Genomic DNA, 13,474 nt, shown 5'->3' with positions numbered 1-13,474 from the left:
TTATTAATGTTCCGGGCATATTTGAGAAGGAGCATAAATCAATTACTATTACTGAAGGTGTCACCTAACTTTATCTCTAAAAATCCGAATGCCACCTCTCACATCCAAAAGTAGACGTTTTTTCACAGATCCTTACTGGTCTAATGTAGATTACGTACATTAAAACGCATGCATTGGGCACGGGAAACACTATGTGTTTATGGCTTTGTTTAACAAATAAAAATTAAATTTTTAGCAATGCAAATAATCAAGACCGATAGAATTTGACTTGAATTCTCAAATGCAATAAGCAGAATTGCTATTTTATTTTTTAATCAAAAGTTTTTCAAGTTCAAAAATTGCACTTTTTCGATTTTTTGAAAGTTCAACCGCGTTTATCTCGAAAACTATGCATCCTACGAAAAAACTTGTAAAACCATGTTTTGCTGAGAATCACCCAAAAATTACAAAAAAATGTTTTGTTTTGCGAAAAATCGCTGTTATATAATTCCTCAAGTTCTTTGTTTATAACAATTTTACCGACAGCTGGATCAACTGTTACCCAAGAAATTCGTGTTCTAAGGGTCAAAATACATAAAGAAAACTTGGGTAAGTCCATCTGAATTAAGGAGGCCGTTGTACCCCCCTGGCGACAGGACTATATGCTGTATCCTCTTTTGTGATTAATAGAGCTCGGGAAATATGCAAAATGCATATTAAGTGCATATTCGCATATTTTGGATACATTTTAAAAGTGCATGTATTTATTAAAATTGCAAATAATCAGACTTTTTTTTTACCTCAAACGACACCAACAGAAAAGTTTTTAAAGAGAAATGAGAAAAGTCCCATAGCTAAACAATAAATAGTCAAATTTTATTAGTAAAAAAATTTTGTTATTGTTAAGTGATGCTGCGTCATATGACCAAAGGTGGGCAACATTTAAAAATATTTTTTTCAAATTTGTTACTTATTTAGCACAGGCTTTAAATAGAGTAGCAGAAACTGTAAGGATGGAATTTCCAATGGTCAATATCCTTGTATCAAATACAAAAAATATTTTTAAAAGCCCTTCTGCGAGTACAGGTGTATAAAGACCGTTTACCTAATGTGCCTTTACCACCTGAACTTGTGATAACTAGATGGGGAACATGGTTTAAATTCTGTAAATTTCATAATCGATAATTTTGAGGGAATTAAATACGTCATTTTGTAGTTTAGATGTCATATCCAAATCAATTTTGTAAATATTGCTGAACCAATTACTAAATTAGAAAAGCGAAACATCTCATTAGACCAAAGATTGAAATTATCAATTCATTAAATGCAAAAATTAAACACCAGCAAAATGCATCAAAAATTCTGCACAGTCTTAAAGAAAAATAAGGGATATTAAAAAATAATTCAAATAAATAATATTATTAAGATGGGGAACTGTGAAAATAATTTAATTTTATAGTTAAAACCCTCAATTATACAATATTTTAAGTTTGCTCCTTTAATTTGATGTGAAGTAGAAATAAGTTTTTCCGTGTATAAACAATTATTATCACATAGACGGCTCAGTTTTTCTATAGAAAATTTAGAAAAACATTTAATAATCTATAGTTTTAATTGTAATAATTATATAATAGACATTTCAATATTTTTTTTATTTAGCTTAAATACCTCGACAGATAAGGCCATTGGCATAAAATAAATAATTAAATACCTTCAAAACAAGGATTACTGCGTTTTTTATTTATATGCATTAAATGCATAAAAGCATATTGTAGTGCATATTTCAACTGTTTCTTGTGCATATTTGCATGCATATTTTAGGGTTTTTAAGTGCATATTTCCCGAGCTTTAGTGATTAACATGCAGAAAAGGAAATGAATTGTTGTTTTCTTTTTCCTCGATGAATTTGATTGATTTATTTCTTCTGTTGATGTCCGTCGGAGCCATCAATTTTGGCTTACTCCCATATAAACATAATATTTAAATTATACCTATTTAAGTATAGAATACGAGATCTGCTTTTTCTTTTATCTAATCAGACTAAAACGTGTAACTGAAATAATATAACCCATATATTGTCAGATGTGTCGTAATAGAAACAATAAAAAAAATTATACACAAGCTCTTTTTTAATATATAGTTACTGTTATGATAAAAAATTTTAGATATAGTATCGTACTAATCAGTAGTTTGTATATTTACTTTGAATCAAATTTTGCCCTTTGTTGTCAAAAAGTTAAAGTTTTGGACGACTAATTGTGGTAATATCTAATAATTTGTTATTTTACTTTGCATATTCAAAATGGGGCGGATTTTGTTAAAATATATTATTATGGTCTATTTGTTTCGTGTAATAGTATATAAGTAGAACAACGACCATAGTGCTTTATTCTGTTTAGAACTTTAACAATGGGTAAATTGGTAAGTTCCTTTACAACTTAGTTTCTCTTTCAGTAAGTAATACTATTTACTTTTTTGTTTTTTTTATTATACACTAAATATCTTGTATACTGAGTAGATTATAGGCAATACCAACTTTAATTATTTTGTTCAACTCTTAACTTTGCTTGTGAAATAATTTTGAAATATTTGCTAATAAGCGTTTTTAACGACTCAAGTGTTCTCTCTCTCTCTCTCTCTCTTTCTCTTTCTCTCTCTCTTCTTACTCTTATTCTCACATACCATTGCCGCAAGTGGACCTCAATATCCCTCACAATATCTTTCTTTCAAAAGTGTTAATAAAGTTTATTGTATTTTCTGTCAAAAAGATTGTGCGTGGTTTATATCCGTCCCTGAGTTATTTCAGATATTTTTATATGCTCCTTTAGGCAAGCCGCACACCAAAGAAACATGAAATGTAAAACATGAAACATGAAACGTAAAACACGTTTCATAAAAATAAAACACAGGTAAACAAATCTTGAAGTCCGCCTACCAATGAAACGAGTGTGATTCATGCTCATAAAACATTTTTATTTTCGGAGAGTTTCATAAATGGCCGGACATCTATTTGTTTAGCAGTGTTTTATTTCCATGAAACGTGATTTACGTTTCATGTTTCTTTGGCCTGCCTTAGTGTTACCCTGATAACATCTTCTTCCAATTTTAATATTTGGTCGTTTTCCTCTTCTTTTTTCTGCATATTATATCTGCCTTTCTTCGTTTTTCTTCAAATTTTTTGCGGCTTTTTTCTTTTGTCTGTTACTTGTTTACATTATAATATTAACCCTCGTAAGGCGGTGCGGGGTGCAGCTGCACCCCAGACCTCGTTTTCTCACCTATCTTTTTTAATAATTTTTTTTTGAGTTTTGTCCATTTTTTATTCGCATTAAATTAAATTCTAAACGCTTTCCATCCATTACAGCATTTAAAACTCTTTGCGTTTAAGTGTTTTTTTTTTTTGGAAAAATGACTGTAAGGTGCAAATGATGAAAATTTCATCCTGAATTAGACGTTTCTGCTGTTCCATCTGGAACTAACAGAGCTATGGGACAATGTCGGTGTTATTTATGTCAGAAAAAAAAAGACCGAAACTCCCGGCATAACTGTATTGTGTGTAAAAACTTTGTGTTGCTCACAGTGTGAAAAATTTCATGTGTTTGTCTTGCAGCGATAATATTGTTTTTAAGAAGAAATGAGTACTTTGTTTGTAAAATTATATTTCATAATATGAAAAACAAGTCCTAATTATCTTTCAAATCAATTTCCCCAACGTTCACATATAAAAAAAAATGGATATACGGATGGGGTGCAAATGCACCCCGCACCGTTGTTTACGTAAGAATCTAAGCACCGCCTTACGAGGGTTAATATCATGCCTTTAAGACGTTGCCAATTTGCTTATAGAAGGCCTCTATGGTCTATTCATTCTTGCTTGTAGTGGTTGCGTATACTTGTATTATAATAATTTTACGTTTTTGATGAGGAGAATGAGGGTTGATAGATAGGAGCAATACTACATCTGAGTCAAGAACAATGTTTTTTGGGAATTCTTACCAACATAATGCCAACTCCTTGCCTGTCTTTGAAGTTGTTGTTATTGGATCAAATATTCTACTTATACAGGGTGTCCAGAAACTCTACCGACAAACGAAGACAGGAGATTTCTCAGATAATTTTAAGAGAATTTAACCAAATTCACCTAGTCCGAAAATGCTTCCTAAGGGAGCTAGAGCTCTTTGAAGATGGCGTCTTGTAATTAGTTTTTCTTAAATACCTCCAAAACGCTTTTAGTTAGAAAAACTAAAATTGGTACACATATTTATCTTCCAGAGATAAATCGATTCCATCTATGGTGACTTTCTAGTACCAGTCATAGGCGTCCGTTTTGGGTGGGGCAACGGTTATTTTATCGCTTATCTTTTTTGTCTTTAACTTTTAAGCACTTTTGATACTAGATTATTACATTGTGAGGTATTCTGGTATTAAAAGATACTCTCGCTTTAAGTCGGTAGGACACACCGTTTTCTAGAAAAATCGATTTGAAAATTTTTCGTTTCCTGAAGTTGAAAAAAAATTTGAAAATTAAAAAAAACGGTGTATTTTACCAACTTCAAGCAAAAGTAACTTTTAATAATAGAATACCTCATAATTTAATAATCTAATGTCAAAAATCCTTAAAAATTAAAGACAAAAATGGTATGAGATAAAATAACCGTTGACCTACCCAAAATGGACGCATATGACCGGTACTAGAAATTCACAATTAATAAAATCGATTCATCTCTGGAATATAAATAAATGTACCAATTTTCGTTTTTCTAAATAGTTTTTTTATTGAATTTTTTTTTTGATATTCAAACAACGAAAAATTTTTAAATCGATTTTTCTAGAAAACGGTGTATCCTATCGACTTAAAGTAAGAGTACCTTTTAGTACTATAATACCTTACGTTTTAAAAATCCAGACTCAAAAGTGCTAAAAAATTGAAAACAAAAAAGTCATGCGATAATATAACTGATGCCCTACCCAAAACGGACGCCTATGACCGGTACTAGAAATTTGCAACTAATGGAATCGATTTATCCCTGGAAGATAAATATGTGTACCAATTTTCGTTCTTCTAAATAGAAGCGTTCTGGAGATATTTAAGAAAAACTAATTACCATACGCCATCTTCAAGTAGCTCCAGCTCCTTTAGGAAGCATTTTCGGACTAGATGAATTGGGTTAAATTGTCTTAAAATTATCTGAGGAATCTACTGTCTTCGTTTATCGGTAGAGTTTCTGGACACCCTGTATACACAAAATCTGTTGTGATTATTTTATCAAATAGGAGATGCGTTGTACAGTATTTCTAGGAAATTTATTAATCAACTCAAGATAGTTGATTAAGAATCAAAACAGCTAAAGCAAATAAATAATTTCAAGAAAGGGACAATTATTTCAATCAAGTGTATTATTAAGAATTATGTTTGTCTATCACTTTGTTGATGTTTATGAACCCTTACAAGTTGACTTAATGGTCTAGTTATAAATGTATGCAATTTCAAAATTATCTTGGAGTAAATATTTGTTTTTCAGAACGTAAAAAATATCCACTGTGAACAAATTACACCTATACCGGGTGGTAAATCTGGCCATAGGAAACTTAATGGAAAATTCTAAACTATTGAATTCTTGCTTCCCTAATTATTTTACATCAAAAGTCATAAAAAACTGTTTGTAGAAAATTAAAATCTCTATTAAAAACTAATGTTAGATTTGTTCTACAAATTAAACACATTCGAAAATTTTAAAAAATATAATACATTTGCCAGTGTATTATAAGTTCAATCGTGAGAGATTTAACTCCTAAAAATCATACGAACAAGCTTAATTTTGCTGAGAATATCAATTCTGGAGTCCCAAAAAGATGCAAAAAAGTTTGCCACTCTTACCCCCGATATTCCCCCTAAAAAGCTCCATATAAATCGTAAAAAATGGCAAAAATCGCGCAATTTTTATTGATTTAATATCTGTAAAGAAACTAGCTGCATTTGGAAAGTAGAGGGGAAAAACAAGGAATGTCACATTTTATACATATTGCGATAAACAGCAATAAAGGTATAATTCTTATGATCTCTAAAAGATTCTTAAGAGATTCTTAGCAGAATTCTAGCAATTCTTATTCTATAATCTTAATATAACATTAATCTATATTAAATTATAAATTTAATAATGCACCAAAAAACTGCTAACATTCCTTATTTTTGTTCAGTCGCGTGCGGACAATCCTGGTCCTTCGCCTGGATACAAAGTCTTAGATAATTTATATAGACTGATCTTTCTGGTTATTGTTCTGAATCGATAGTCTAGTCGATAGTACTCAGTTTTTGCTACCACATGGCGAGAAAAGCCAAAATTCATGAAAATGTGACATTCCTTGTTTTTCCCCTGTACTCTTCATTTGCAACAAAATACAAAAATTGGATACGAAATCTACTCTTTTCACATTTAAAACACATTTAAATCACGATTTTTGTTGATAGGACACTCTGATCAAAAGATATCGAATTTTTACCGTCGAGTTGATACACATTTTATTAAAAAACTTGATTTTGAGTGCGTAAATGTGTATTAACTCGACGGTAAAAATTCGATATCTTTTGTAGTACGTTCTTTAACCCTAGAATACGGGACCGTTTTTGCCAAACGTAAATACGGGACTATCGTTAATTTTACTACTCCATAGAAAAAAGCCTACATGTTTTACTTTGAATTTTTTATTCAGTGTATTGAAAACAATTAAGATTCTTAGAATAAAAATAAAAGCATAAAATTATGAATCAAACATAATTTGGGTATTTTTAGGAACATAGGGTACAAATATCTCCTCGGTGTTCTCCGCAAATTGGCTTCTTGCACTCCTTGTAATAGTTCGTGGTTATGCGCCTTTTTTTGCCTTGACAGTTAAAACAAGTCTTCCTCATCTTTTTCTGGGTCATATTCGCATCATCTGCTTTAGTTATGTTGAGTATTTCAGCTATGTCTTGGCGAATATTTCGACGTAAACTTGCGGGGTTGTATCTGTTTATCGCCATGACTATGACTGCTATCGGAGCCATATGATTCAGTTTCCAAATTGTCCTCTTCCCAGTCACTATCACTATCTTCAAACGGATCTGGATCACTCTCTTCCCCGTTCATAATAAGGTGCCGCTTCCTCCTCCAGTTGTTTGCGGACAAAAACTTTGTATTTGACATTCTAATAAGAAAAGCTCAAATATTAAATAGTATATATTATGTAATGATTATGAAAAAACAATTTAAATTAATTTTTTGTTACTAAAACACTTAAAATCAAAATACAAACAATAATAGCCAGCTGATTTATTGTATGACATAAACACGGGACTTTCGTAAAATTTACGAACCAATCGACGAAAAATGGTCTTAGAATTGGAAATTATAACAACCGTCTGCTACATTATCAAGCTCAATACTAATGTGGAAGGTACTCAATTGGGAAAATCGTTAAAATAAGCGAGAGTGGACAAAAATGCCCAATGTATTATGAGTGTCGTAAAATTTATGAATGACCCATATTCTAGGGTTAAAGGCAAAACCTCTAAATTTTAAAAAACCGCTTGGATTGACATGAAATTTGGCATACACATAGCTAACAAGTCAAAGAAAAAAAGTGATATAGTGCCGATGTGTGCTTTGGCCCTAGGGGTGAGTTTCACCCCCTTTTATGGGTGAAAAATATATGTTCGAAATAAGTCCGGAAATGGATAAAATGACTAATTCTAAGCAACTTTTATTCTATAAAGTTTTTTCACTTAGTTAATACTTTTCGAGTAGATTTGCGAGTGAATATGTTAATTTTTCTACAAAATAACCACGTTTTCAGACGGTTTTTCGCAAATAACTCAAAAAGTAAATATTTGGACGAAAAAAATTCTTAATAAAAATATATCACGTAAAAAAGTGAAAAACATGGTGTATATATTAGGTCAGTATACCTTGTAGAAGCAGAGTTATAGCTAATGAAAAATAGGTTCATATTCGTCAAATTCCGAATCAAATATTTTAACGTGACATAACCAAAAAACAAAGCTCTTTTGTAGAGAAAACTCATTTTAACTTTTTTAAAGTGTTTAAAAAATGCTTATTTTTGTTTTTTAAAAAAATTTTTAGCATCAAAAGTAAACAAGTTACGCTCAAATTAAAGTTGGTCCCTTTTTTTGGTAAGAAATGGGGAAAATCACCTCCTAATTATTAGCATTTCAAATAAACTTAATTGTTACCACTTCACAAGTTTTTTACTCGCGTATGTATTGATCATATGATCTGTAAGTTTCATCGGTTCAAAGTCCTTATTTTTGAAAAAGCTGTACTTAAAAGGGATTAAACGAGTCACTTATCCCGAGTGTATGCAAATTTAAAAACATCGAATCTTAACCAATATTTGTCTTACAGAAAAGCAAAAAAATACAAAATATTCAGAAAAGTAAAGCCAACTTTTTTATTGTTTAAGATTTTTGGTATTTCTAACAATTTTTAAGTTATTTTGAAAAAAACATTTTTTTTAAATATTAAAATTTTACTTTAAAACCAAATTTTTGCAAAAATAAGCACTTTGAATCGATGAAACTTACAGATCATATAAACACAACATAAGTAAAGTAACATGTGAAGGGTTACGATTAATTTAAGTTGCTAACTGGGGGGGGGTGATCATCCTGTTTTTTTTTGCCAAAACAAAAGGAACCAACAAATAAAGGTTTTTTAAACACTTTAAAAAAGTTGTAATGTGTTTTCCCAAGAATGCTTCATTAATTGGATATTTCACATTGAATTATTCTATTTGGGATTTTTCGAATATGAACCTATTTTTCATTAGCTATATACAACTCTGCTTTTGCTAGGTATAGAGATCTAATATATACACCGTTTTTTTCACTTTTTATAGGCTATAATTTTGCTAAAAAATATTTTTCCGACAAAATGCTTACGTTTTGAGTTATTTGCGAAAGACCGTCCAAAAACCTGGTTATTTTGTTGAAAAATGAACATATTCACTTGCAAATAACTCAAAAAGTATTGATTTGGTGAAAAAACTCTAAGGAACCAAAGTTGCTTAAAATTAGTCGGTTTATCCATTTCGGAACTTATCTTGGACATATATTTTTTCACCCCCCGAGATGGGGCGAAACTCACCCCCAAGGCAAAAGCCCATATCGGGCTCACCATATCACTTTTTACTTTGACATGTTAGCTATGCGTATGCCAAATTTCATGTCAATCCAAGCGGTTCTTTAAAATTTACAGCAAAAACCGAGAAAGAATGTACTATTGATAAGAGTATCCTATCAACAAAAACCAAAATGCGTGAAATGTGTTAAAGGTGAAAAGAGCAGCTTTCGTATGCATTTTTTGTATTTTGTCGCAAATGAAGTCGGTTTCTTTACAAGTGATAAATAGATAAACATTGCGCGATTTTTGCCATTTTTTACGATTTATATGGTGGTTTTAGGGGGTCGCACGGGGGTAGGAGTGGCAAACTTTCTGTGCATCTTTTGGGGTCCCAAAATTAATATTCTCAGCAAAATTCAGCTTATTCGTATGACTTTTAGAGGTTAAATCCCTCACGATTGGACTAATGATACTCTGGCAAATACATTATATTTTTGCAAAATTTTGGAATATGTTTAGTATATAGAGCAAAAATGTAACATTTGTTTTTAGTAGAGATTTCAGTTCTCTTCTTCTTCTTAACGTGCCCTATCAAGTCCCCTTGACGTTGGCGATTAACATGGCGAAACTGTCTCTGTCTCGAGCTATTGTAAATAGTTGTTCTGCTTTATTTATTCCTGTTCACTCCCGGATATTTTTCAACCAAGAGGCCTGCTTTCTACCAATTCCTCTGCGTCCTTCGATTTTACCCATCATAATAAGTTGAAGAATATTATACCGGTCTCCCCTTACTACGTGTCCAAAATAGGATATCTTTCTATATTTGATGCTATCAAGCAGCTCGCGGGCAGCATTTTGCTCTCTTAAGGACTGCCATATTTGTCAGCATAGCCGTCCATGGTATTTTCAGTGTACGTCTGTGCAGTCACATTTCAAAGGCCTCCAAACAATTAATGGTGGATATTTTTAATGTCCATGCTTCGACACCATACAAGAGGACTGACCAAATATAACATTTAATCATGCGCTTTCGAAGTTGAAGTTGCAAGTTATCATTACAGAAGAACCTCATTTTTAAAAATGTCGTGCGGGCTATCTCGATTCTACATTTTATCTCTTTATCTGGATCTAGTTGTTCAGTAATATGGCAACCAAGATATTTAAAACTGGGTACTCTTTGAATTATATGACCATCAACATATAACCGTGAAGCATGATGGGCCAAACGGCTAAATATCATGTATTTTGTTTTTGAACAGTTTATGTTTAGGCCAAACTCTCTTCCCACTGTGTCAATGGCATTTAAAAGGTGTTGTAATCCATTCATATCAGCACTTAAAATAACTGTATCGTCTGCATATCTGATTGTATTTATCAGAATACCATTAACTTTCACACCCCATTCCAAATTATGCGGCGCTTCCTTAATATTCTATCTGAATATAAATTGAATAACAATGGGGAAAGTATACAACCCTGTCTGACAACTCTTTGTATTTTGCATATTTCTGTTGATTTTCCATTTATGCAAGCTGTCGTTCTTTGACGCCAGTATAATTTTTGTCTGATTCGTACACCTTGATATCAACTCCTTTATCCTTTAATATTTTAATTAATTTGTGATTTTGTACCCTATCAAAAGCCTTCTCATAGTCAATAAATACAGCAAAGACGTCTTTTCTTTGATCTCGGCATTTCTGCAATAATACATTTAGTGCAAAGAGTGCGTCCCGGGTTCCCAGTCCATTTCTGAAGCCAAATTGTGTTTCAACCTGATCTTCTTCACATTTATCTCTGATTCTACTGTGGATGATACGTAGACGGATTTTCAAAGTGTGGCTCATAATGCTTGTCATTCTATAATCGCTACAGTTTTTCGGACGTTGTTTTTTGGTAGGGTTATGAATTCAGATTTTTAACCAATCTTCAGGGATATCACCAGTCGAATAAACATCATTGAAAAGTTTGACTAGTATTCCAATGTTTTCAGTTCTCTACAAATAGGTTCTAATGTCTTTTGATGTAAAATATTTAGGGAAGCCGGAATTTGTCAATTTAGAATTTCCCATTAATTTTCCTATGGCTTGTTTGACGATTCACAACCCGGTATAATCTATTTATTCAAAGATTTTAATGTACACATATTTTTAGAGCACAAAGTTTTATTAAGTAAAATTCTCAATATTTAGTTTATACAATTAAAAAATTTACTTTTACCTACCTAATAATTTTAAACATAACATTCTTTTTGACAGATCTTCGCCACCTTTTTCATCTTGGCAACTTTGGCTATCGCTGAAGTAGAACCGAGGCATGTTAAAACAATAGACCTACACAATAACACTACACCTACACCAGAAGGAGTGGGGATCATTAACACAAGACCAAATGATAGAAACAACAAAAATAAAAGAGATACACATGCAAGACCTACACCTTCAGAACCATCAACATCCACACAAACACACTCAACACCACTAACTCCTACAGAACCATCTGCACCTCAGTTGCCTTGGAAAGGGCCTGAAAGCTCAAAACCCAGATTAGAGTCAACTAATGTAACGGCTACACCACCATTTTTTGGCTGGTTTTAAATTTTTGTTATATAGCTAGATTCTTGTATGACTTTCTTTAAAAATCAATATTGTTGTTTAACGTTATTAAATATTTAGAGTTTACTGGTTTTCTTTAATCTTCTAGAAAGGAGTATACGTTGTAATAATAATATTATAGTGACACTTTTAGTAATAACATTTGAACAGTTTTTTCCAGAAAGGGCTCGATTTTTAATAAAATAGTGTTTTGATACAAATGGGGATTGCAATCCAGCGGCATTGTCAGTCCAGCTGGATTTTTGCAAGATTGGTCTGAATCCAGCTGGATCCAGCAAAATGTGGAATCAAAAGAAAAACACGATTTTAATATTTTTTTTTGTTCATTTGTTATTTAAGCTTTTTAGTACAAATTATTAAAATAAAAACTCAAAATAAAGATTATCTTAGGTGTATATGTTACAGTTCAAGTTGATTCTCAGTCGTCTGTCGACTCCAACTAGTAGTCCAACTGAAACGAGCAGTAAAAGTTGATTTTAAAAATTTAAATCAACTTTTACTAGTTGGAGTTGACTCTTCCTGGATCGATTCAGTACATGTTGATTATACGAGAATCTCAAGTGCATTTTTGATGAGAGTGCGTTTCTTTGTTTTGACCGTTTCAACTACTTATTAGTATAGTCTGTAACGTCGCCCCCGTTAGGTAAATTATTCTGATTCGATTTTTTGCACAAACTTACTCAAAGAAATACATCCATATAACAATCCTTATAACAAATACACAGGGTGTCACGCGGTACCGCGGTCGAAAAATTGTTTAACCAATTTCAGTAAAGTCAGTCAGTAAAGTGACTCTTTATCGAACGAGTCTGATATTACGAGCAGAGGAACAGACGCGTTCGATAAAGAGTATTGAGGTGGTGCGTACAAAATTGTATCGTCAATCATAAAAAACATTAACACTTACTTACAACTTTGAGGAAATTATTTTAATTTTAGACGAAATAAAAAATTCGTATGACAGTAATGACAGATGAAGTTTTGATTTATTTTGTATGAATATAATTGCGAAACACTACAAAATTTTACTTTTTCAGATAAATTTTATTAATAATAAGATAAATTTTGTACAATATTTTTAATAATTAAAGTAAATCAATTTTAATTTCACTCAAATAAATAATCTATTGCTGCCATTGACCACTTACATTCAATCTCGGTTAATTTGATTAATTATCGCGGTCGGTAAAGTAACATTCTTCTTTCAATACAACAAAGTGTTACTTTACTGCCGAAAATGAGGGCAAATGAGTACAATAATGAATGATTTTAGTGAAGTTTGGCAATAAACAATGATTTTAAACAAATTCGCAAAAATACATAATTTTTTCACTTCGTACAATTTTTTTTTAGATCCGTTGTGCCTTTTTTTCTCTAAAATTGACTGTTGTCGAGTTATTAGCGACTTAGAATTTGAAAAACGCCAAAATAACCATTTTCAAGGTTTAATAACTCGGTTAAAGATAATTATTGTGAAAGTCTAGCGAGCGGCCGTGGAGTAACGGCATAATCGCTGGCCTCATACGCCAGTGCACGTGGGTTCGAGCCCTGCTAAAGACAAACCATTTTCATTTTCAATAATGACACGAGCCGTCTCACCGTGCCTCGGAGAGCACGTTAAGCAGTCGGTCCCCCTGGCCTAGTGTACATCGACACTAGTTACTTGAAACAGGGTTAAAGATGTAGTTGGCGCCGGAAATGTCCGAAAGGAAAAAATGCCATACGATATTATATATTATGAAAGTCAGAAACAAAAAAAATCAA

The 13,474-nt window shown here is 31.9% G+C and overlaps 1 protein-coding gene across 1 annotated transcript; it reads left to right on the top strand.

Moving 5' to 3' along the window:
• The first annotated feature begins 2,300 nt into the window (after nucleotides 1-2,300).
• Nucleotides 2,301-11,776, top strand: LOC114332367 (uncharacterized). Its single transcript, XM_028282153.1, has 2 exons — nucleotides 2,301-2,400; nucleotides 11,354-11,776. The coding sequence occupies exons 1-2, from the start codon at nucleotides 2,389-2,391 to the stop codon at nucleotides 11,690-11,692; spliced, it is 351 nt and encodes a 116-aa protein (XP_028137954.1). The 5' UTR covers nucleotides 2,301-2,388; the 3' UTR covers nucleotides 11,693-11,776.
• The last annotated feature ends 1,698 nt before the right edge of the window (nucleotides 11,777-13,474 follow it).

The sequence above is a fragment of the Diabrotica virgifera genome, chromosome 5 (assembly GCF_917563875.1).
Source record: "Diabrotica virgifera virgifera chromosome 5, PGI_DIABVI_V3a".
In the NCBI taxonomy this organism is placed as follows: Eukaryota; Metazoa; Arthropoda; class Insecta; order Coleoptera; family Chrysomelidae; genus Diabrotica; species Diabrotica virgifera.
This window is presented reverse-complemented; position numbering and strand designations above follow the sequence as displayed.